The sequence below is a fragment of the Carettochelys insculpta genome, chromosome 8, assembly GCF_033958435.1.
Source record: "Carettochelys insculpta isolate YL-2023 chromosome 8, ASM3395843v1, whole genome shotgun sequence".
NCBI lineage: Eukaryota > Metazoa > Chordata > Testudines > Carettochelyidae > Carettochelys > Carettochelys insculpta.
The window spans coordinates 39,577,944-39,600,594 of NC_134144.1; the positions used below are offsets into that span (position 1 = coordinate 39,577,944).

General features: G+C 36.4%; 1 protein-coding gene across 12 annotated transcripts in view; it reads left to right on the top strand.

The window, feature by feature from the left end:
• The window catches only part of LOC142016852 (sodium channel protein type 1 subunit alpha), a 120,588-nt gene that overhangs the window by 20,238 nt on the left and 77,699 nt on the right, over positions 1 to 22,651 (top strand). For 2 of the 12 annotated variants that reach the window (XM_075001245.1, XM_075001249.1), the window contains exons 4-13: positions 366 to 494; positions 1,032 to 1,123; positions 2,281 to 2,553; positions 14,846 to 14,909; positions 15,629 to 15,770; positions 15,961 to 16,167; positions 16,854 to 17,153; positions 17,928 to 18,275; positions 19,511 to 19,643; positions 20,120 to 20,358. In XM_075001245.1, the coding sequence (XP_074857346.1) occupies positions 366 to 494; positions 1,032 to 1,123; positions 2,281 to 2,553; positions 14,846 to 14,909; positions 15,629 to 15,770; positions 15,961 to 16,167; positions 16,854 to 17,153; positions 17,928 to 18,275; positions 19,511 to 19,643; positions 20,120 to 20,358 (1,927 nt within the window). Of the gene's footprint in view, positions 1 to 365; positions 495 to 1,031; positions 1,124 to 1,222; positions 1,315 to 2,280; positions 2,558 to 13,249; positions 13,264 to 14,809; positions 14,910 to 15,628; positions 15,771 to 15,960; positions 16,168 to 16,853; positions 17,166 to 17,927; positions 18,309 to 19,510; positions 19,644 to 20,119; positions 20,359 to 22,651 lie in introns of all 12 variants that reach the window. The other 10 variants (XM_075001244.1, XM_075001248.1, XM_075001242.1 and 7 more) reach the window with 9 other exon arrangements.

Here is a 22,651-nt window from a genome sequence, read left to right on the forward strand (position 1 = left end):
TAGAGACTATAAAATAAGTTGGTCTTACAGTGTTATTGGACAACAGTAATAGATCAGGTAAGTTTTATTTATAAAGAATTTAATTGTAAAATATATTCTATTTCTTTAGATTATACAGATGCTGATAAAGAGCACAATTTAGTTACTCTTGACATAAGTCAGAAGTATATTACAAATAACACACTAGAATATAAGGATATTTATAATGGTGAATAACGTATTTTAATACACATTCTTTATTCTTGATTTTTGAAATTAACTGAATCTTAACTTTGATTCCTAAGTCTTTTAGCAACAGGAAAATAAAAGCATCATAAAGAAACAGTATTTGTCTCTATTCAGATTTTGGACAACTTTTTTTCCAGGTATACCTTCACTGGAATATATACATTTGAATCACTTATAAAAATTTTTGCAAGGGGCTTCTGTTTAGAAGATTTTACTTTCCTTCGAGATCCATGGAACTGGCTTGATTTCACTGTCATTACCTTTGCGTAAGTTTTTTTTTTCTTTTTCTTTTTTTTAATTAAAGAGTGTAATAAAAGTCCATGAAATTAGTGTCAATAAAACAAAAAAAAAAATTTCCAAACTAACTTTTTGGGGCTATGGGTTTTTTGTGTCTAAAAATTAACTTCCGTATTGCAAACAATGTAGTTTTCACCTTCCAATGTAAGCATATATATTGCGGAAACCACTAGTAAAATTAATGTTCTAGAAGCTAATATGATCTGCATTTTTCCTCTGACCAGAAAAAGCAACCCCTTTGACTACATGCTCCAATTTTCCAGTCTAGTCTAGATAAATTTAATGCTTTCAAAGTCAAATCACTGTAGTTTGCTTCCGAGACATTTAAACTTAACTGAAGGCCATGAAAGCAAATTTAATGCAAGGCAAACTGCAGTGAAAGGTAAACAGTTGACTGTTGCTTTTTAATTTATTTGCTAAAATCACCAAAGAGGTCTTGATGAGAGACCCACGTAAGTAGCATAAACTCTGCCTAAATTCTGAATAACTGTGATTTAATTCTACAGGTATGTAACAGAATTTGTAAACCTAGGCAATGTTTCAGCTCTTCGAACTTTCAGAGTATTGAGAGCTTTGAAAACTATTTCTGTAATTCCAGGTAAGAAGTAACTGGTATAAGGTGTTAGGTCCCGTGTACCTCCCAACTGTTCCTTTTTATCCTGTCATTTGTGTTTGTGTGTGAACTCCCCTATTACAGATATGTGACAGAGTTTGTGGACCTGGGCAATGTCTCAGCATTAAGAACATTCAGAGTTCTCCGAGCTTTGAAAACAATATCAGTCATTCCAGGTGAGAGCTAGGTTAAACACTGAGGCTGAATTTCATTCCACCTAAGCTCAATTCATATTATTTTAACACAAGCCTTGTTGCTTGCCAAATAAAAGTAAAAAAAAACAAAACAAAACAGGAATCATAGGATAATAGAACAGATCGAAATCTATGATTCTTTGTGTTTTAACACTAGCTTTTTTCCTTTTGAAATCAGCCTTTGAGTTTAACAGATTCTTGCATGAGACATTGCAATTTACAGCCTGTGTGGTTTGCATCTTATGATGTCAAGCTTTCTTCTCCACTTTCAAAAAAAAAGAAAAAAAGAAGTAATCCTGAGGTTTTCTTACCCATATGTATTTTACCAGTATTATGTATTTGCTGTAGATATTTGTGATTGAGAAAACTAAAAATGTTTTAAACACTGATTTACTAATGAAGATAAAGGAATAAGATAATAAAGAATAGCATGGGCATTGCATGGGGGATTTATTATCTTAAAATTCTATTATTTTCCAAACCATCTCCAGTTTTATAACTATAATCTGATCACTTTACTGTTTAACAAGCTTTTGACTATTGTTTTAACAATGCTGTATGTTATAAAACTGATACTAGCAAAGGTTTGGGGCAGGAGGCATTGGCAAATAGTAAAATTTACCATTGGCAAATGGTAAAAAAAAAATGTTTCTTTACATGAGATTCATGTAAAACCTGAATGACAAAATCACTTGTTTTGGCATTAAAAACAAGTATTTTGGAATATATGCAATTCATTTACATTCACAATTTCAAATAAACATGAACTTTCAGCTCTGTATTCATCTTCACAAGTGATAAAGTTCTTCATGAAATATTATTTCACACACATTACAGCCATTTATTTGGGCTTCTGCATGAAATTTTAAACTCCATTGGTATAAATTGTTACTTTTGTGTTTTAAATGTGTGTCAAACATCATAAAAATAATCCCTTTCTGTTTGCAGGCTTAAAGACTATTGTGGGAGCCCTGATTCAGTCTGTGAAGAAGCTCTCAGATGTCATGATCCTAACTGTGTTTTGCCTGAGTGTATTTGCGCTAATAGGGCTACAGTTGTTCATGGGCAACTTGAGGCACAAATGCTTACAGTGGCCTCCAGAGAATTTTACTTTGGAAACAAATATTACTTCATACTTTAACGAAACAATAAGTGAAAATGGTACATTTGTTAATATAACAGTGACTCCATTTGACTGGAAGGCATACACTGAGAATGAAAGTAAGTATTACTAATTTAATTCTTATTAAGTTGTTTGTAATTTACTGTTCTTAGAAAATAAATTCAAGTAAATATCTGTTGATGCTGAACCCAAAGTTATCAGCAGGAACCTCAAGTTAGCAGTCTAACCCAAAATTGTCAGAGGTATTACTGACACAATAGGACTAGGTTTATCAAAAGGTTTACAAGTGGGCATGTCTGAGAACTTCAAAAAATGAATGGCATTTTTTTACTCTCTCTTGAATTTTCCTTTAATAATTCTAATGATAACTGGCATTTTTATCTTTTCATAGAAAATAAGGCCAAACATAAAGAACACAATTCAGTGTTTATGAAACAATGCTTTTTTCTATGTATAAAATCAGGAATTATCACTGCAATTCCATGTTAGGTTGGGCAGTACAAGTAAAAGTTTCAGAGTTTCTCACTGGTGGCATATCTCTGCCTCCATGGATATCAATGGGAATTTTATCATGGATTTGAACAGAGGGGGGTGAAGCCAGCGCTGAGCAGTTTTCAAAATCTGTTCTGTGCAACATTCTCTGCAAGCTGTGTGCTTGGGTGGCCACTTGTGAGATTCAGATGCTGCTCAGCTGATTAGCAGAGTGTTCAAAGCTAGGCTTTTTTTTCTAAAAATTTACTCCACCCACGATGGAAGAAATCTGCACATGAATGGAAAAGATTAGAGGGAACGTTGGTTTTAAGACTATTAATTTGAGAGATGGGGAAGGTTGGATTTTTTTGTATATTTTCTTTATTCTAAATGCCACATCCACCATTCTTAGACAAATGGATGGCTTCTTGTGTCAGGATAGTGGTGGTGTGAAATGGATTCTCCTTCCCTCAACAATCATTCAAGAAATAGTTCTTTCAAAGCAGTAAATACTAACAGTATCCTTGTTTCAGTTGTGATTTTAACTCTTAGATAAAAATTAAAGGAATAATTATCCAAAGGTTCGAGAGGACCTTTTAATCACAGCCAATCACACTAGAGCTGATGTTAGCCCAATATTTAATAAAGGGGTAAACAAGATGGTCCAGGAATAATAATTAATCCTGTGGTATTTTAGGCTATCTCTAGATTACAGCAAATTGTTGACAGAAGTTTTTCTCTGAAGATAACTTCCAACAGAACTTCTTTCGACAGATTGTGGCCAAATTGCAAGCGGATTGCAAGAGCAATCTGCTCTGTCAACAGAGTGTGGTCGGACTGCCTGGCTGCTCTCTTGATGGAACAGCCAACCAGAAGCACAGCAGACAGGGCTGCCTGGTATCCCCGAGACCCTGTCTGTCGACAGAAGGCCCCCTGGAATGTTCTGACCATCTTTCTGTCGACAGAGGCATTATGCCTTGTGGGGAGCGGGATAAGACTGTCAAGAAAAGTGCTACATTCTATCAATTTACTGTTGACAAAATGCCTGGGGAATGTGGATACTCAATGGGTTTTGTCACCAAAACCCTCTAGTGTAGACATACCTTAGAGACTAACAAATAAATATATTAGGTCATGAGCTTTCATGGGTAAAACCCACCCACAAAATGACAGAATAAATTTGTTTGTAAGGTGCTGTGGGACTGTTTATTATTTATGAAGTTACAGACTAACAAATCTACCCCTCCTAAAATGATCCAGGTAATTTCAGGCCTTTTGGCTTGTCATTGATCCTGGGCAACATAATAGAAGAGCCAATATGGGAGTTGATTGATAAAGAATGAAAGGAGGGTGGTAGAGTTAATGCCAGTCATTATGGGTTTATGGAAGATAAATTTTGTCAGACTAATCTGATATCCTCTTTTTCAAAATGAGATCCCAAATTGGTTCATGTAGGTACTAGTAATGATGTCATATGCTCAAATTTCTATAAGGAATTTTTCTTGGTATTACATGTCATTTTCATTAAGAAATTGAAATTATGTATAGTCACCATTGGACACATTAAGGCTACATCTACACTAGCCAAAAACTTCGAAATGGCCATGCAAATGGCCATTTCAAAGTTTATTAATGAAGCGCTGAAATACATATTCAGCGCCTCATTAGCAGGTGGGTGGCCACGGCACTTTGAAATTGACGTGGCTCGTCCAGACGGGGCTCCTTTTCGAAAGGACCCCGGCTACTTCAAGTCCTCTTATTCCCCATCTGCTCATAGGAATAAGGGGACTTTGAAGTAGCCGGGGTGCTTTCGAAAAGGAGCCCCGTCTGGATGAGCCACGCAGCGGCGAGCCGCGTCAATTTCGAAGTGCTGTGGCTGCCCGCATGCTAATGAGGTCCTGAATATGTATTTCAGCGCTTCATTAGTAAACTTCATTCAAAGTTTTTGGCGAGTCTAGACACGGCCTAAGTGGTGTAAAAATTAGCTAAGGTATCGAAATGTAGTTGTAGGTAGGAAATCATAATCAAGTTAGTTTATTTCCAATAGGGATCTGCAGGGATCAGTTCTTAATTCTATGAGATGTAACACTTTTGTCAGTGACATGGAAGAAAACATAAAATCATCACTGATCAAATTTGCAGATGACACAAAGATTGAAGGTGAAAAATATTGAAGGGAAGAGGTCACTGATACAAAGTGATCTGGATTGCTTGGTAAACTGGACACAAGCAAACAATATGGGTGCGTCTACACTAGGAACTAGCTTCAAAGTTAGGCACTACATCAAAGTAGCCAGCAGAGAGGCTACGGACATTTTCCCTTACTTCGAGGTTAACTTTGAAGTCCTTACTCCACTCCCGGGAATGGAGTAGTGCCCTACTTCGAAGTAGGGTGTGTGTATACATTCTGCTTCAAAGTTGCTTACTTAGAAATAAGCAACTTCCAAGTTATTTTTGTAGTGTAGACACAGCCCATGTGTTTCAGTACTGCCAAATATAGTCATGACTCTAGGAGTCAAGAATATAGGCCATTCTTACAGTATGAAGTACTCTGTTTTGGGAAGCAGAGACTCAGAGAGACTTAGGGATACTGGGCAATAATCAGCTGAACAGTAGCTCACCTGAATAAATGGGGGAATATGTTTTCTCTGGATTGGTTACTGGTGCAACTGCTCCTGAAATACAGTGCCCAGTTCTGCTGTTAACAGTTCAGGAAGGGGGATGATAAATTGGAGAGATTCAGAAACAAACCATAGAATTGATTAAAGGATTTGAAAACATGCCTTATACTGAAAGACTGAGGTAACTCAATTTATTTAGCTCATTGAAGAGAAGGTTAAGGGATGAATTGATCATAACTTACAGGTATCTAAATGGGAAGCAGAAATTTGATAATAAAAGGGTCTTTAATTTAGCAGACAAAGGTGTAAGAAGATCTCATGGCTGGAAGATGAATCTAGATGAATTTAAACTGGAAATAAAGTTCATGTTTTTAAAAGTGAGGCTTTAACCGTTGGAACAAGTTAACAAAAATTGTAGTGGAGTTTCTATCACTGGAAATTTTTGAACCTAGGCTGGCTGTCTTTCTGAAACATGCATTCTAATTCAACCAGGAATTATTCTGGGGGTAGTTGTATGTCCTGTGTTATGTAGAACATCAGACTAGATGGTCAAATTGGTCCTATCTGGCTTTTTAATCTATTTAAGTATAAAAGCCGAATTGCATGATTTCATGTTGGCTGGTACAGAAGATCTGAAGCTTTTAAAGAATCAGGTTATACTAGGAGAAGGTTTAGTGATCTGGGAAAGTGGCTGTAGTGTTGAAGTTGCAAGTTGATCTTCAGTGTATTTACAGTGTATTTAATAAGTGTCTTATCATGGTCCAACCTTCAAGCTCATGCAGAATAGTACAGAGGCAAAAAGTGCCCCACATTTCCCTGAGCCAGCTACCTGCACGGTGGTATCAGCACAAAATGGAAACTGCCTCCTCAGAGCTGTCATTTTGGCTTATGCAGGTGAGCAAGAAGTGTGCAGGTGGTAATGGAGAGGGAACTCTCTGAGACATAATCTTTTGTCTGAGCCACTCCTGGGACAGTGCAAAAATTCTGCTCTAGGGGTACATGCTACTTATGGCAAAGCCATGACTGAGCTCTATAAAAATTCTAAAATCACTGGAAATATTCCAGGTCATGGAGCTATAGGATTGTATTCTCTTCTCACAGCAGAGTAAATTAAAGTGTTGAGAACAGTGGAGCTACGCTGTGTGAAAAAGAAATCACCCCCACCTCTTTTTGTTGAATGTTATCTTACATCTCTGTACTTGAACACACCTTTGAAGAAGTATACGTCTTTGATGTAAGCACTGCTGACATTAGCCATTCTACCATCTCTTTTCATTATTTCACTTTTAGTAGCAAAGCCAATAAATTTATGTTGTATCTCTGTAACTCTAGCATAAGGAGATGCTACTGACTAGGAAAATCACAAATCAAAGGATCTGAATATCAAAGCAGGTCTTTTAGACCAATTTAGTATCCCAAAGGAGTTAGAAAAATATATCTAACTGGTGACTTGATGAGTTCTGCAATTCATAATTAAAGTGCTGGTCCACCCATGAAGTATGCATGTTGCTGACAATTTAAAAAAATCTTGCCATAGTTTTCATTGATCCATGATCATTGAATCTTGATAATTGAATCTTGGTTCCCCTCATGGTCTGCACCAAGAATATGAAGGAGGGTACAACTTGACCATCTCCCTAGTACCTTCTTACAATCACATGGCTTAAGTCAGAATCCTTCTTCACCTCTGTAAATATAATTGTATGTAATTTGTTAGTGGGTTTTTATAATTTTCTGTTAAATCAGGAGTAGGTCCAGTTCAGAATATGCTTGTTTGGTCTGACAACAACAACACGGTCTTCATAAATGTCTTTTCAGTGGTGACAGCACAGCTGGGACAAAGTGGTGACTGACTTTTAACATACCTTGCCTAAAAGTTCTGTCAACAACCTTGTCATTACTCTATCTCCTAGTGTCCTTGGAATCTGCATAAATGTGGAAAAAAATTATCCTGATTCTCGTGCATAACATATACTTATAGTGGTGGTCATGGACTCAGCCACAGCAAGGATCCTTCCTCCTGTCGGACAGATACCATGCTATGAGCAGTCTAATAAATCAAATCACTCACAGACCTGAAGTAACATTCCATGCCTGTCTTTCCCTGTAAGAAAGTATGACGTCTTACACCTAGCCAAAAGTGCTCTAGGCAACCATCGGGTTTGTTGCTCTTGGGCTTTTTTTATTTCACTATGACTAGACAGATCTCCATCATTAGAGCTTAAACCATATAATATGTTCCTTAAATTCATGTCTGTGGACCAATGTGGTCTGCAGAATATCAGACAATTAGCACAAAGTAATTAGATGGAACTAGGTTCCTTTTCTAAAGTGACCATTCATTTCTGTAAGTGGGCAATTATGAAAGAAAATGATTTCCTTATTCTTGCTTTATGGATGGGGTTTTTTTTCTTCCTGCTTGAGAAATAGTGTTCTCTTTATCTATTAATAGCAAAGACCTTTCCTGTTTTTTTTTCTGTAGTTATTATGATGGACCATAACTGGGGTAAGGGTGTGGAACAGTCTTGTAATTCTGAAGCAGAAATTGAAATATCCTTAAAGGACTGATATTTTATCAAAAGAGGAGCAGAATTCTCTTGTGTTATAATGCTAGGTTCTAGTACCATTATCTGAAGAGCAAAATGACTCAAACCGATCCCTTACTAATTTATAGAAGTTATTTAACAATAAAAAAGTTTCACACTATGGCAGTTAAATTTTGACAGGACAGTTCCATAAGTTGAAAAGTATGTCTTTTTGGTGAGAGAGTAGAGAAATAAGTCAAATACTAATTTAAAACTCTGTCTTTATTAGAAAAGGGATTGAATATTCTGCTGGGCTGCAGCAATTCTATAGTTTTGGGAATAGCAGGGAAATATAGTGCCAAGTGCCTCCTATTGCTCTTCCAGAAATGTGAAGTATTCCCTCCAAGCTGCCACATTTTGGGTACTGAAGCACACCCTAACTGGATGAGGATCCAGCCAAACAGTATTGGCAACATTTATTATATGCCAGCACGTATGGGTGGTACACAGTCGTACTGGCAGTTGCAACTCCCTAAACCTGCTTTCTGGTTGCAGTATCAGCATATTCAGTGGGGAAAGAACAAGTTAAGAGCTATGTAGTAAAGCAAGATGTACACAAAATCCATGGGTCTGGACTTAGTGTGTCCAAGGGTACTGAGGGAATTGGCATATGTCATTGCAGAGCTTTTTGTTATTATCTTTGAAAACTCATGGAGATTGGAAGAGGTCCCAGATGACTGGAAAAAGGCAAATGTAGTACCCATCTTTAAAAAAGGAAACAAAGACAATCCCAGGAAACTATAGCCCAGTCAGCCTCATCTCAGTCCCCAGAAACATTGTGGAGGTTATCCTCAAGGAATCCATTTGAAGCACTTGGAAGAGGGGAAGGTGATCAAGAATAGCCAATGTGGATTCACCAAGGGCAAATTCTGCCTGACCAATCTGATTAGCTGCTATGATGAGGTAGTTGTCACTGTGGACATGGGGAAGTCAATGGATGTGATATGCCTTGACTTTAGCAAAGCTTTCGATACAGTATCCTATAACATTCTTGCCCATAAGTTAAGGAAATATAGATTGGATACATGGACTGTAGATGGGTAGAAAGTTGGCTAGACAGTCATGCCCAATGGGTAGTGATCAATGGCTCAATGTCTCGTTGGCATTCGTTTCAAGTGGAGTGCCCCAAGGATTGTGTTTTGGGCCAGTATTTTTCAGCTTTTTTATTAATGACCTGGATGAGGGAATGTATTGCACCCTCAGCAAATTTGCCAATAACACTAAGCTAGCAGGAGAGGTAGATACATTGGAGGGTAGGGAAAGGGTCCAGAGTGACCTAGATAAATAGGATTGGGCCAAAAGAAATCTGAAGAGGTTCAAGAAGGAGAAGTGCAAAGTTCTGCACGTGGGACAGAAGAATCCCAAGCATTGTTACAGGCTGGGGACCGACTGGCTAAGTAGCAGTGCAACAGCAAAGGACCTGGGGATTACAGTGGATGAGAGGCGGGATATGAGTCTGCAGTGTGTCCTTGTAGCCAAAAAGCCTAACGGCATATTGGGGTGCATTAGGAGAAGCATTTCCAGCAGATCTAGAGAAGTTATTTTTCCCCTTGTATTTGACACTGGTGAGGCCACATCTGCAGTATTGTGTCCAGTTCTGGGTCCCCCAGTATAGAATGGATGTGGCTGCATTAGAGTGGGTTCAGCGGAGGGAAATTAAAATGATTAGGGGTCTGAAGCACATGATCTATGAGGAGCGGCTGAGGGATCTGAGGTTATTTAGTTTGCAGAAGAGAAGAGTGAGGGGTGATTTGATAGCAGACTTCAACTTTCTGAAGCTGGGGAAGGGGGCTGTGAAAAGGATAGGGAGACGCTGTTCTCACTTGTGGAAGATGGCAGAACAAGGAGCAATGGTTTGAAGTTCCAGAGGGAGAGAAGTGGGCTGGATAATAGGAAAAAACTGTTTTACCAAGAGGGTGGTGAAGCACTGGAATGCTTTACCTAGAGAGATCGTGGAAACCTCAGAGACTTTTAAGTCCCAACCTGACAAAGTTCTGGCTGGGATAATTAAGTTAAAGTTTGTCCTGCTTTAGGCAGGGGGCTGGATTAGATGATCTCCTAAGGTCCTTCTAGCTCTAGGATTCTATGATTCTTCCTGCATTGTCAGCAAATGTCTGTGAAACTCACAGGCAAAGTGTCCCATATCCTTCTGTTCAACTCAGACAATACCAGTCTACTACTGCTACCAGTTACTCCATTAGCTCAAGCAGCAGGTGTTTGTATTAAAAGACTAAGAGATTTTACACACAAAAACTACATTTGAAGAACTTTGTTATAGTTGTAACCCACCACTCAAAAGTTAGGGAATAGCGAAGTTAAGGTTGCCTGTGCAATCTTAATTTTCCTCCTTTGTGCATATTCATTATGATACAGTCTTTAATTGCATCATGACATGCTATTTTTTCCACAGAACACTTACCTTATTCAGTTCACAGGATGGACCTACTGAGGGAGTGAACCTAGGTTGTGTAGTGAAGGAGAATTGCTCGTAAGACTCCTGTGTCATTTGTTTCAGAAGATGGAAGGTGTGTAGTGAATCAGAAGGGATTGCTTATGTTTAAAACAATTGAATGCTTCCCTGGAAAACTGGATTATATCCCTGCCTCTGCCACATTGTCCCTATGTGATGCCAGTCAAGTCACTTAAACCTCATTTTTCACAAGTGGCTGCTAATTGTGTATTCCCCAATTTCTAGGTGTCCAATCCAAGACTATGAAGTCTGATTTTTCAGGCATTCTGAGCCTTCACAGCTGCAAGTGAAGTCAGTGGAGTGCCATACTAGGAACATAAGTTAATTAGATCCTAGATATCCCAAGTGAGGCATCCAAATTTGGTGCATACATCTGATCTTAATCTCTCTCTGTCTCAGTTCCCTATTTATAAATTGCAGATGATAATAATACCAGCGTGTTTTGAAAATAAATTCATTAACATTTGTGAAGTATATAGGTATTTTTATGATAAGCACTGTAGACAAACCCATAAGGAAATCAAGAATTTAATCTGGAGCAGTTTGAAGAGTATACAGTAAACAGATTCTGGGCCCCTCACATTAAGCAATGAGGAGAAAATAAAATATTAAATAGAGGACAGAATCTTAATTCTGGCATTTCCTAATTTTTGAGTGCTTGACTTTGCAAGCTTAATAAAACACATACACGTGTCTGAATCAAATATTCAAACTTCCAAGCTAATATAATATTAAGGTCACCATTTTAAACAATTGGAAGTAATGACCAATTAAGATTCTCCTAAGAAATTTACTTTGTCTGCACTACTAAAGTATCGTTGTTCTATTGATATATGGCTATGTACCTGTCATTTACTTTAAGACAAGATGCATATACAAAGCTAAATCTTGTCCAATGTGGTCTGATCAGTAGTCATTGAAAGTAGCATTACCTTGGTGCATTGACCGGGTGAAAGGTTTCACATTCCTGTCAATTCCTTTTTTCCATTTTATTTGACTCTGTAAAATTGTTTAGCTCCATTTACAGAGCACCTAAAAGCAAATGTGGATTGTTAAAATTCTCTGTAAGTATGAGTCCAATAAAAAATCTATTTCTAATCACACTTTGGTTATATGATATTAAAACATAGTTCTAATGTAATTTGGTCCTGTACGTGTCAGACTAGTAATTGTTTTTGTGAGACATTTTATAAACAAATTTTAAATGTGGTTTCCAAACTTGCCTAATCTGATGTGGAAAACTAGTGTTTTATTTTTGGTACCTGTAAGATCAGTAAATTCACTGAAAATCAAAGAAATGTGTGTTGGTGGGAAACATCCTGTTTGGCTAGGAAAGAAAACTTTACTGAACTTTGCCTACTGAGTGGCATTGTGAAAAGTGGTCTCGGACGACCGGTTTCATCCCTTTAATCCACACACAGCTCCTATTTACTCAAGGTTTTTATGAGACTGTATGTTTGAATTTCTTATTGCGTAACTTTTGCCAGCATGATTATAATGAGGTTTATGTCAATTCCAGTATTTCCCAGCTCCTAAAATAGAGCACATAAAAAAAGTATGAGTGTGGGGGACGAATGAGATACATCGAATGCATCTCTGAAATCACAAGAAAACCAGCGTCTTGGGTCTGAGTAGGATGAGTCACCAAGCCTCAGAGCAGCAAATTTAATACTGCTGAATATTTTATTTTTGAGTTGGTGGTTGCTTTTCAGTGACAAGAAGACAGTCTGTAAAAAGTGATTTTTAGCAAGGCAGCCTTGACGAGTGTCCCTTCTAATCTTTGGACAAGGAAACCAATCCTTTAGTATTAGTCCTCCAAAATCTCAGTATAAGAGAGAAATAGGGCTCATTCTGAACTGAGGTTTTGAATTGTACTATAATGTTAGTTTGCTTTAGTTTATAAGGCATTTTGTTAATTTTAGATACCCGTTACGTTTGTGTTCTCTCCCGTCTCACCTAGATTTATGTGCTCCATACTTTTGCATCATCTTTTTAGCTTCAGTTTGTGTATTGAAATTTTCCTCCTTGCCTTTTTTTCGTCTTGCACTTATTTTTTTCTTTTTAATTTTCTCATTTTGTTTCTTAAAAATTAATTCTGTACTTGTTTTCCCTCTGGTTAGCCATTGTCAAATCCTTAGTACCTGTTATTAGTCATTCAGCCCACATGCACATCATCATCCTCAGAACTGCTGGAGGTGCCAATTTTTGGATAAGCCATAAAAATAAGTTCTTAGCAATGATTACAACTAATACAACCTTTCCTCTCCCCCACACAGATGTACAGCCCTTGAGACTCAGAAAACCCTTTCCTATTCTCATTACCTACTTATTCGCTTCCTGGCACCCACACTACAGGTCAGCTTACTGCTGAGCCTGGGGAAAAAAAAAAAAAAAAGAGGAAGAAGAAGAAGAAATAGAGGCAGTGAAATACTATGGCTGCAATGAGTGTGTGCAGTGTGACCCGTATGCTGACCAGTAGCCTGCAAAAACCTGTTCTCTTTTCCATTTTTATCACCTTCAGTTTAAGTGCTGCACAGCAGAAATTCTTTCAGTAGCAACAGCTATACTGTTGCAGCTCCTTTCCCAGGAATCCCTTGGCAACAACCCAGAGTCTGTCATCTCAGTATCCATAACACATGCTGCATAGAGAAGATGTTCACTGCAGATGTAGCTTAGGCTGTCTCCGGCATCTAGTTCCTGAGGTGATTGCACCTGAGACCATTTTGTGGCCTCCCTAAAGGCAGCCACCATGTTCTATGCTGGGGTGGAGTTAGGCAATCATTCCTCCTGCAGTTTGCTCTGATCACTTAAGTAGGTTTGATTTTTGGTTCAGCACATGATGTACTGTTCTTACAGGTTAATTAGTGTCCAGCCAACCTTCACAAAGCAAAGTATTATTTATTACAAGCAAAAGCATTATGGAGAAGACATATCTTTTAAACACAATAAAGCAGCTATTATTCATGCCTATCTTATAAGGTATCACCTATCTTCTACACAGAGGCCCTAGCAGGTTTAAAATATGTGGTCCAGTCCCTGCTTCTGGCAGTCAGAGGCTAGTGACACTGAGAGGATGAAGTTATACCACTGACCATCTTGGTTAATAATCGTTGATGGACCTATTCACAAACTTCTCTAAGTCATTTTTAATCTAATTATGTTGGCCTTCATAACATCCTTTGGCACCGCAATACAAGTTGACAGTAATGTCAGTGCCTTTCCACAATTCCCCTTGTGAGCCCAGAAGGTGGGTAGGTTCTCCCACAATTCACTGGGGAAGAATCATAGTGTAGCTTAGCATTCTGTAGCATAAGCTATGGAATATGATACAAAGAGGTGAGTATAGCATCTATGAAGAGACAGTAATTTGGGTATGGCTTTACTTTATGGTTGCTCACACCTGGGCTAGGCTAACCCTGTGTGCTGGTGCTGTTTTCTGGTCACCTAGACTAACTCGGGAATGAACTCATAGTTATCTTGTTTGGAGTGATGGCTAGTTGAGGAATTATTGGTTAATGTTACACTTGTTAGCTTCTAATGACTAGCCATCTCTGACAGCTACAGTTCTATAGTTGGATGGTTCATAATGCTAATAAAAAAATGGCTTACTAGATCAGACTAGCCAAAATCTTTTAAAACAGGGTAAATTCTATCAAAACAAATATGTACAAAATAAAGTTCCACCAAATATTAAATGTTTCATAGGATATTTGAAAGTAAAAATGTGCAGTTCATTCAGCTCTAACAGCATGTGTCAGTATTCTTGGTGTTGTTTGACATATTAACGATAAAAATTAAAGGTATCAATTTTCTGATAGTTTATATTGCCATTTGGCTTTATGCTCATGTTGAATAAATCATTTATGCTGGTGTAAATTTGAATTATGATGGATAAAGCTGTAGTAATATATCAGCTTAATTTGTTTTTAGTCAAGTGTATTATTTTGGAACTCAGATGTGTATTCTTTCGCACGTAGCTGTTCCGGGAATTAGCCCTGTAACTCCTCAGGAAGTAAAATCAGGCCAGTCTAAATCTATCTAACATAAAAATGTTTCATAGAACTCTTCAAGTTGCCTGCAGTAGAATTACTTGTGTAAAGTATAGGACTGGGTTTATTTAATTGAAATTTTATTTTAAAAATAATATTTAATTCAAAAATATGATTTAAATGATTTAGTATGTAACAATGAAAGATCTGTATAGTACTTTCTTATAACTTTATGAAAATTATTTTCTTAACAGATCATTATTACATTCTGGAAGGGCAAAATGATGCTCTGCTGTGTGGAAATGGCACAGATGCAGGGTAAGGAAGTGTTTTGTGACATCTTATTTGCTATATAGAAATAAGATTAAGCATATTCAAATATATATTCTGGAATAAGTTGACTGACCAACCAGCTGAAATATCTGCCATTTCTCATTGGAAGTGTTTTTTGGTTTTAATTCTAGGCATTTGACCCTGGACTTCATTTCCCAGTCATAGCTTGCTGATCCAGTTAGTACAAGTCAGTTTACTCACAACTAGCCAATTCAAAGATACCCAAAATTAAAAACTCTGTTTCTGGCTGGTTGAGAGGTAACCAGTTAGAAAGGTATAAACTTCTCAACAGGCCTAGCTGCATATGTACTGATTGCTGAAGAATGTCAGTTTATTGCAGGAGTCAGGGGAGAATACTGACAGACATTTAAAGTTGAAAATATTATTAATCAAGGCATTTATATTGTGTTTTAGGGATTAAGATTAGATGTTTGATATTTTGATATTAAGGCAATTAGCAAATGGTGCTAAGAAATAAAATGCAAAGAGAAAATGCTCTTCTCTGTAATTGTATTGCTATTTGCTATTTTTCAGCAGTGTTTAAATGTAATTTTGTAGAGTTGAGTAAAATTCTAAGTAATAGGCCTTGCTGTCTGACAAACTGAGAAAAACAGCACTTCATAATCACAAACACCCACCAGCGTCCACTGATATTACAAAAATGGTACAGTAAAAGGTAACACCTAGTATCTCTCCTTTTGTAGTCAGTGTCCAGAAGGATATATGTGCGTGAAAGCTGGTAGAAATCCCAACTATGGCTACACAAGCTTTGACACTTTTAGCTGGGCATTCTTGTCACTGTTTCGACTGATGACTCAGGACTACTGGGAGAACCTTTATCAGCTGGTGAGAACATTTTGTGAAACAAAGACGAAGTATTTTATATTATCAAATTATAAAGATACTTTAATTTAAATTTTACTATTACATCTCTCATAATCTGATGATGATGGATTCTTTCAAAATGAAAAGTAGATGATTAATTCACTTAATAATATTAAAAAATTAATAGAACTGTGTTTATTATTGCTTCCAGACACTACGTGCTGCTGGCAAAACGTACATGATCTTTTTTGTTCTGGTGATCTTCCTGGGCTCTTTCTATCTCATTAACTTGATCCTCGCTGTTGTTGCTATGGCTTATGAAGAGCAAAATCAAGCAAACATGGAAGAAGCAGAACAAAAAGAGGCAGAATTTCAACAGATGCTTGAACAGCTGAGAAAGCAGCAAGAAACAGCACAGGTATAATCGTGATTTTATATTCTTATCTGTTAAATTGTAATCTTGTATTAGCACATCCACATGAGTTTTCTGTAGATGTTGGACATTGGATTTAGAATGGGCTAGAGCACTGTGTTATTAAGTATTCCCTATAACAATGAGCAAGCCCACTCTGGCTTCCAGAACAGAGCCAGCTCAGAGGTATACAGCGCCTCTAGAAATAAAGACATTTTTCTGTGAACAGTCCAGCCTTGTGATCCACAAGAGACTTCAGAAAATGTATTGATTGTTTGTTATTGAGGATTTGTCTTCCATAGCATATGCAATGTGTTTAGCAGAGGCCTGGCCTTGGAGATCTTATAATTTAAGAAGAGAAGCAATGTGTGAAGGGGGTGGGAGAGATGTTGTTAGAATCTGCATGTATTTGGGCAGCAAGTATTAGCAACTTTGTCAAGCAGTAAGGATACAGAAATGAGGTAAACAAAAATATTTGAGAAGAGGACAGCTACCTGAAAATCTCAGTGTGCAAAGGAAAAAAAAGGCCAAAAAAAGGCAAGCCAAAGACTAGAACAGGAAGTTCTCAAGAGGTGAAATTAAAAAACATATGTTGTTTTAGTGTGCTAGCTAATAACAATGTTGAGATGTCACTTGTATAATGCTTTTCATTGGCAGATCTAATAATGGAAATATTTATTGTGATATGATAGGCAGCGGCACTAACAGTAGCAACAGCCTCTGCGGAGTCGAGAGATCCCAGTGCAGAAGGTGGTATAGGGGCACTCTCAGAAAGTTCTTCTGCTGCATCAAAGTTGAGTTCAAAGAGTGCTAAAGAGAGGAGGAACAGAAGAAAGAAGAGAAAACAGAAAGAACAATATGGAGGAGAGGAGAAGGATGAAGATGAATTTCACAAATCTGAATCAGAAGGCAGCATCAGAAAGAAAGGTTTCCGATTTTCCATTGAAGGGAACAGATTGACATATGAAAAGAAGTATTCATCCCCCCATCAGGTACTATATAACGTGTTACTAGTGGAAAGGCATATGGGAAGCATTATGCTTTTTTAAAAAATTGTTGCAGTATCATAGATATAACAGTGTGACTTTGCTAAACTAATAGAGAAGACACTGAGCTTTTGTTTAACCGTAACTATTGTTATTGTTGCCAGAGAATTTTTCCTGTCACACATAGTTCCTTGAAAAATCCATATAGAATTTAAAGCTGAATAGCTTTTCTGTGGAATTTGTAAATCAGACTATAAAATTTAATAGGGAATTATAGCTCTATAATAGAAACCCATGGGTTGTTTGAAAAATTCTATAAAAATATATTGTTTGTTTGAGTAAGTGTTGTAGAACCTTGTTGGTTTTATTCTTACTAAATTTTATAGAATTTGTGGCTAAGGATATCCATGAATTTTATTTGTGCTTTACTGATGTTTCCAGGTCTTGCTTATTTATGTAGAGACTGCTATGTTTATGTCTGTTTTATTCTCATTTTATATAAGTTATCTTGTTAGTGATCCATACTCAGAAATATGATTGACTTTAATAGGGGCCGAGGTGGCTCAGAATCAGCATTTGTTTTATTAATTATTTTAAATTTTCAAAGGGAGTTTAGTAAAATTCCTGTATATGAAAACCTGAAAGCAGAATTTGGTTCCTGGAAAAGATCATGGGTTTTATTTATGAAAGCAATTGCTATAATATGTTAATTCCATTTCTATAAAAGGAATGTAGGCTTTAAGGATTTCAGCTAAAAATTACATTTTTTCCCCCCTACAGTCTTTGCTGAGCATTCGTGGTTCCCTGTTTTCCCCGAGGCGCAACAGCAGAGCAAGTCTTTTCAGTTTCAGAGGTCGAGCAAAGGACGTAGGATCAGAAAATGACTTTGCTGATGATGAACACAGCACTTTTGAAGACAATGATAGTAGAAGAGATTCTCTTTTTGTGCCACGCAGACATGGTGAACGGCGCAACAGTAACATTAGTCAGGCCAGTAGGTCATCCAGGGTGTTAGCAGTGTTTCCAGCAAATGGGAAGATGCATAGCACTGTAGATTGCAATGGAGTCGTTTCCCTGGTCGGTGGGCCATCTATTCCTACGTCACCTGTTGGACAGCTTCTGCCAGAGGTGATAATAGATAAGCCAGCTACTGATGAAAATGTAAGGAAGATTTAAATAGCTCAGGCACGGTGGCTTTTTCTTGCTGCACCAGCCTGTATTTTCTACAGAATGGAATCCCTTAGGAATGATCCTGATTGGCCAAGCTTTGAATGTTCCTGCATCTTGTAACATCTTTTAATATACTAACAAAATAAGTTTGAAATTTAAGTATATACCTGCAAAAATTCTCAGTGCTAACTAGAAAAAATATCAAATTAGTATGAAAGTATTTTTTCTATTATGTACCCATAAGAATATGGTACAACTTATTTGTGGCTCTTTAAGAGTTCTATCTGGCCATGCTAGATAAGATTTTAACTTACGGTTCAAATAAAAAACGGTATATAATAAATGTTTCCATATGAATTCAGTAGTATGATGCTGATTTTTTTGTAGATAATTTTGATAACATTGTACTTTGTCAGTCACATTACAATATAATAACAAAACACATTCAGCACTTAAATATATACTTTCATTCTTATGCGCTTCCCCCCTTTTTTGATGTAGGTCTCTAGTATAAAAAATAAACTCCTCAGTTTTTTGAGGGACCACATTCATGTACACACCTTCAAAACCAAAAAGTCTGTGTGCACATAGGTACTGTAATATATGTGCATATAGATACAATAGAATATCTCTATGAATATTTGGTTATCTTATTTCAAGATTGTCCACTTAGAGTACCTGGAAGTAGAGTGGCATGTGGAAGCCTGACTAAATCAGACTTTTTTTATTTGTTGTCATTTAAGACTGGATGGATACCTCATAATTTTACAAAAATAAAACATTTTAAAAGCAGAAGTAAACATCTGCAAATTAAAAATGTTTATACTGTAATATGGTGGTTTTTAATATGTTTGAGTCATTTCTCATAATTATTATTGAATTTAAATTGTTGAATAATTATTCAATTTCATATTTCTGTCCCACAAATTTCATATTTTATGTAATGAACTAAGGATTTCTACTATCTCACTGGTGTGAGAGGCAAGTGATTCAACTGAGAAAATTTCTTTAATATATTTTGAAAATGCTAGGTGAAAAATACAATAAGTAAAAAAAAGTCTTGCATGACAAATTAAATAAAAATAAATTGCATGAAGCATGTATTCCTTCACATTTAGGAACGGATTGCATGTGGTATTAGCTTATTATATTACTCAGGATAATGATCCTGGCCATTATTGTTCTATTTGCAGGGCATGACTACAGAAACAGAAACAAAAAAGAGACGATCTAGTTCCTTTCATGTTTCCATGGATTTTCTGGAAGATCCTGCTCAAAGAGAGAGAGCAATGAGTATAGTTAGCATACTCACAAATACTATGGAAGGTGTGTACAATATTTAATTTAAAATGTTAGTGTATCTTCAGTGAACTTCTGAAAGTTTGATTTGAAATTTTAAAAAATATTTTGCCATATTATATTTTAACTTGATATAGTTCCTCTTAACAGTATATCTTTCTAGATAGACTAAAAGAACTCAGAATTGATACGTTTGTGTCACATTACTTAGTGAAATATTTGTGTTTACTGTTTTGTGAAAGTTCCATATCCTGTGGTCACAAAGCACTGGTTTTACAATAATTCTCATCATGACTGCAAAAATCCATATCACTGTACACAAAATGGCTGTGTAAGTGTGTTTTTGTGTCAGATAAAAAAATGTTTTCAAATAGATTAATGGGCACACCTGCACACTGTTCTCTGAAAACGTGACAGAAGATTCTCAAAGACGTCTTTGACAAAGTATACTATGGTGTGCAGATATTTTACATATATATTTTTTTCTATGCATTTTTCTTTAGAACTTGAAGAATCAAGACAGAAATGCCCACCATGCTGGTACAAATTTGCAAACATTTTCTTGATCTGGGACTGCAGTCCATATTGGTTAAAAGTAAAATATCTTGTCAATTTAATTGTGATGGACCCATTTGTTGATCTCGCTATTACTATTTGCATTGTTTTAAATACTCTATTTATGGCCATGGAACATTATCCAATGACTAAAGAATTCAATAATGTACTTTCCGTTGGAAACCTGGTAAGTTTTCATTTTGTCTTGTGACATGTTTTTATGAGAATTTCTTCCATAGTTTATAAACTGATATAGTTGTCTGTATTTTACTAAATTTTTGTAGCTCCCAAATTCAATCCTTTCTCAAGATAGATTAACAGTATAATATAATACTTTGTTTAATACACTACTTGGCAAATCTATTGACTCATGTCAGATTTAATCTATACAAACCTCTTTGAAATGCTTGACGTCAATCTTCTTGTCAATATATGCAAATATGGTTTTCCATAGTTTCTTCAGGCGCATCTATTGAATGATAGTACTTTCAAAAATTATGATAAAACACTCGCAAGCAACAATTTTCAGTATGGAAACGTAGTTTCCTAAAATAATGCATCTCAGTAGGTTTTCTAATTGGAAATGGCCATGAAATTGGTTGGTAACTTTGCTGTGTTATGGTTATCATAGAAAAGAAATACTTGTTTACATAGATTGGAGGAGAGTTATCACCATATCTGGAAACAGACATTTCTTCTCAGACTGCTATCTGTTAATGATAAAAACATTACCTTTCAGAGGAAGATAACAGGAACAAAACTATGTAGATTTCACTGACATTTTTTATAGCTGCCACTGTTCTATTAATCAGAAATAAATGTTTCAAAATGACACCATACTATATTGAATTAAGTCCATCTTAAATAAAAATTGACTGGTAATTCAGAAAACATGTTCTGTGGTTAAATCTTACAAGAAAATATCTGCATGGCATGGTCAATCTGACTTCACCCAGTCACTCAGTGTGATACAAATGCAAAAACTGCAGGCTTTTGCTTTTGAACTTGATGCTGTTTAATGCTTTGCATCCTCAACACAGGCTTGCAGCACTTGGAAAGCCAAATTAAAAGAGTTTACCTTTACCTCTACTTACCTATAATTCCACTAAGCTTTACTTCTACTAATGACTTTTTGTGTGCATTGTTTGGGATGTATTCTGTGTGTAATATCCTGAAATATATCCTGCAGTGTAATTTGTCTTATTTCTTCAGCTGTGTCTACATTATAGGGTTTTGTCCACAGAAATCTGTTGACAGAAAGCCAGTCTGGACATTCCAGGGCTCCCCCTCTGTTGACAGACTGGAATTCCAGGCCATTGGACAGTTGGTTGTTTTGTCAACATAGGTTGTTACGCTTGCAATCTGCTTGGCAGTTTGGCCATGATCTATCAACAGAAGTTTTGTCGGAAGGTATCTTCTGACAAAAACTTCTGTCAATAAATTGCTGTAATCTAGACATAGCCTTAGTGTTCTCTACTTCTGTAGAGTTTATAGCCTGAGTAGCAGATATGTAGTAACATATCTTTACTTAAGTTTGCCAACTATATTTTCTCCTTTATGCTTCAAATAAATTAAAAAGTTTGTCAGTTGGTTCTCTGCAGCTTTACAGATTTTAAAGTTGGATCATATAAACATTTTAAAAGCACTTGCACTAACTGTTCTACTTTATTATATTTTAATATATTTCATGAAATCTACTTATTTAATATAATTTATATTTATTATGTGAAAAAATATACTTTACAATGTGTAAGTATCTGTATGACTAGATGATACAGAATTTGCAGGCAAACAAAATCCTGACAGTCCATATTTCAATTAATATACTCTATTTTCAGAATAGAACATTTTATATGGTAATCATATAATTATCCTTAAAAAATGTTACAGAATTGTGTAGTTTGTTTCCCATCCAAGGTAGAATAAATAGTTCACCTACTGACATGCAGAAAAAGAGAATGTTTAGGTGTGCACTGCACTCAACAGTCTTGAAAGCAATTGTTTAGTTTGGAAAAAAGAAGATTGAGGGGGGGCATGATAGTGGTTTTCAGGTATCTAAAAGGGTGTCGTAAAGAGGAGGGAGAAAACTTGTTCTTCTTGGCCTCTGAGGATAGAGCAAGAAGCAAAGGGCTTAAACTGCAGCAAGGGAGGTTTATGTTGGATATTAGGAAAAAGTTCCTAACTGTCAGGGTGGTCAAACGCTGGAATAAATTGCCTATGGAGGTTGTGGAATCTCCATCTCTGGAGAGATTTAAGAACAGGTTATATAAATATCTATCAGGAGTGGTCTAGACTGTACTTGGTCCTGCCATAAGGGAAGGGGGCTGGACTCGATGACCTCTCAATGTCCCTTCCAGTCCTAGCACTCTATTATTCTGTCAGTCTAGAACTGAGGTTTAGCAGTTACAGAAAAATGCATGATTTCTTATTACATTTAATTATGGTCATGAATCCTCAGTTCTTTAGTACCTAACATATTG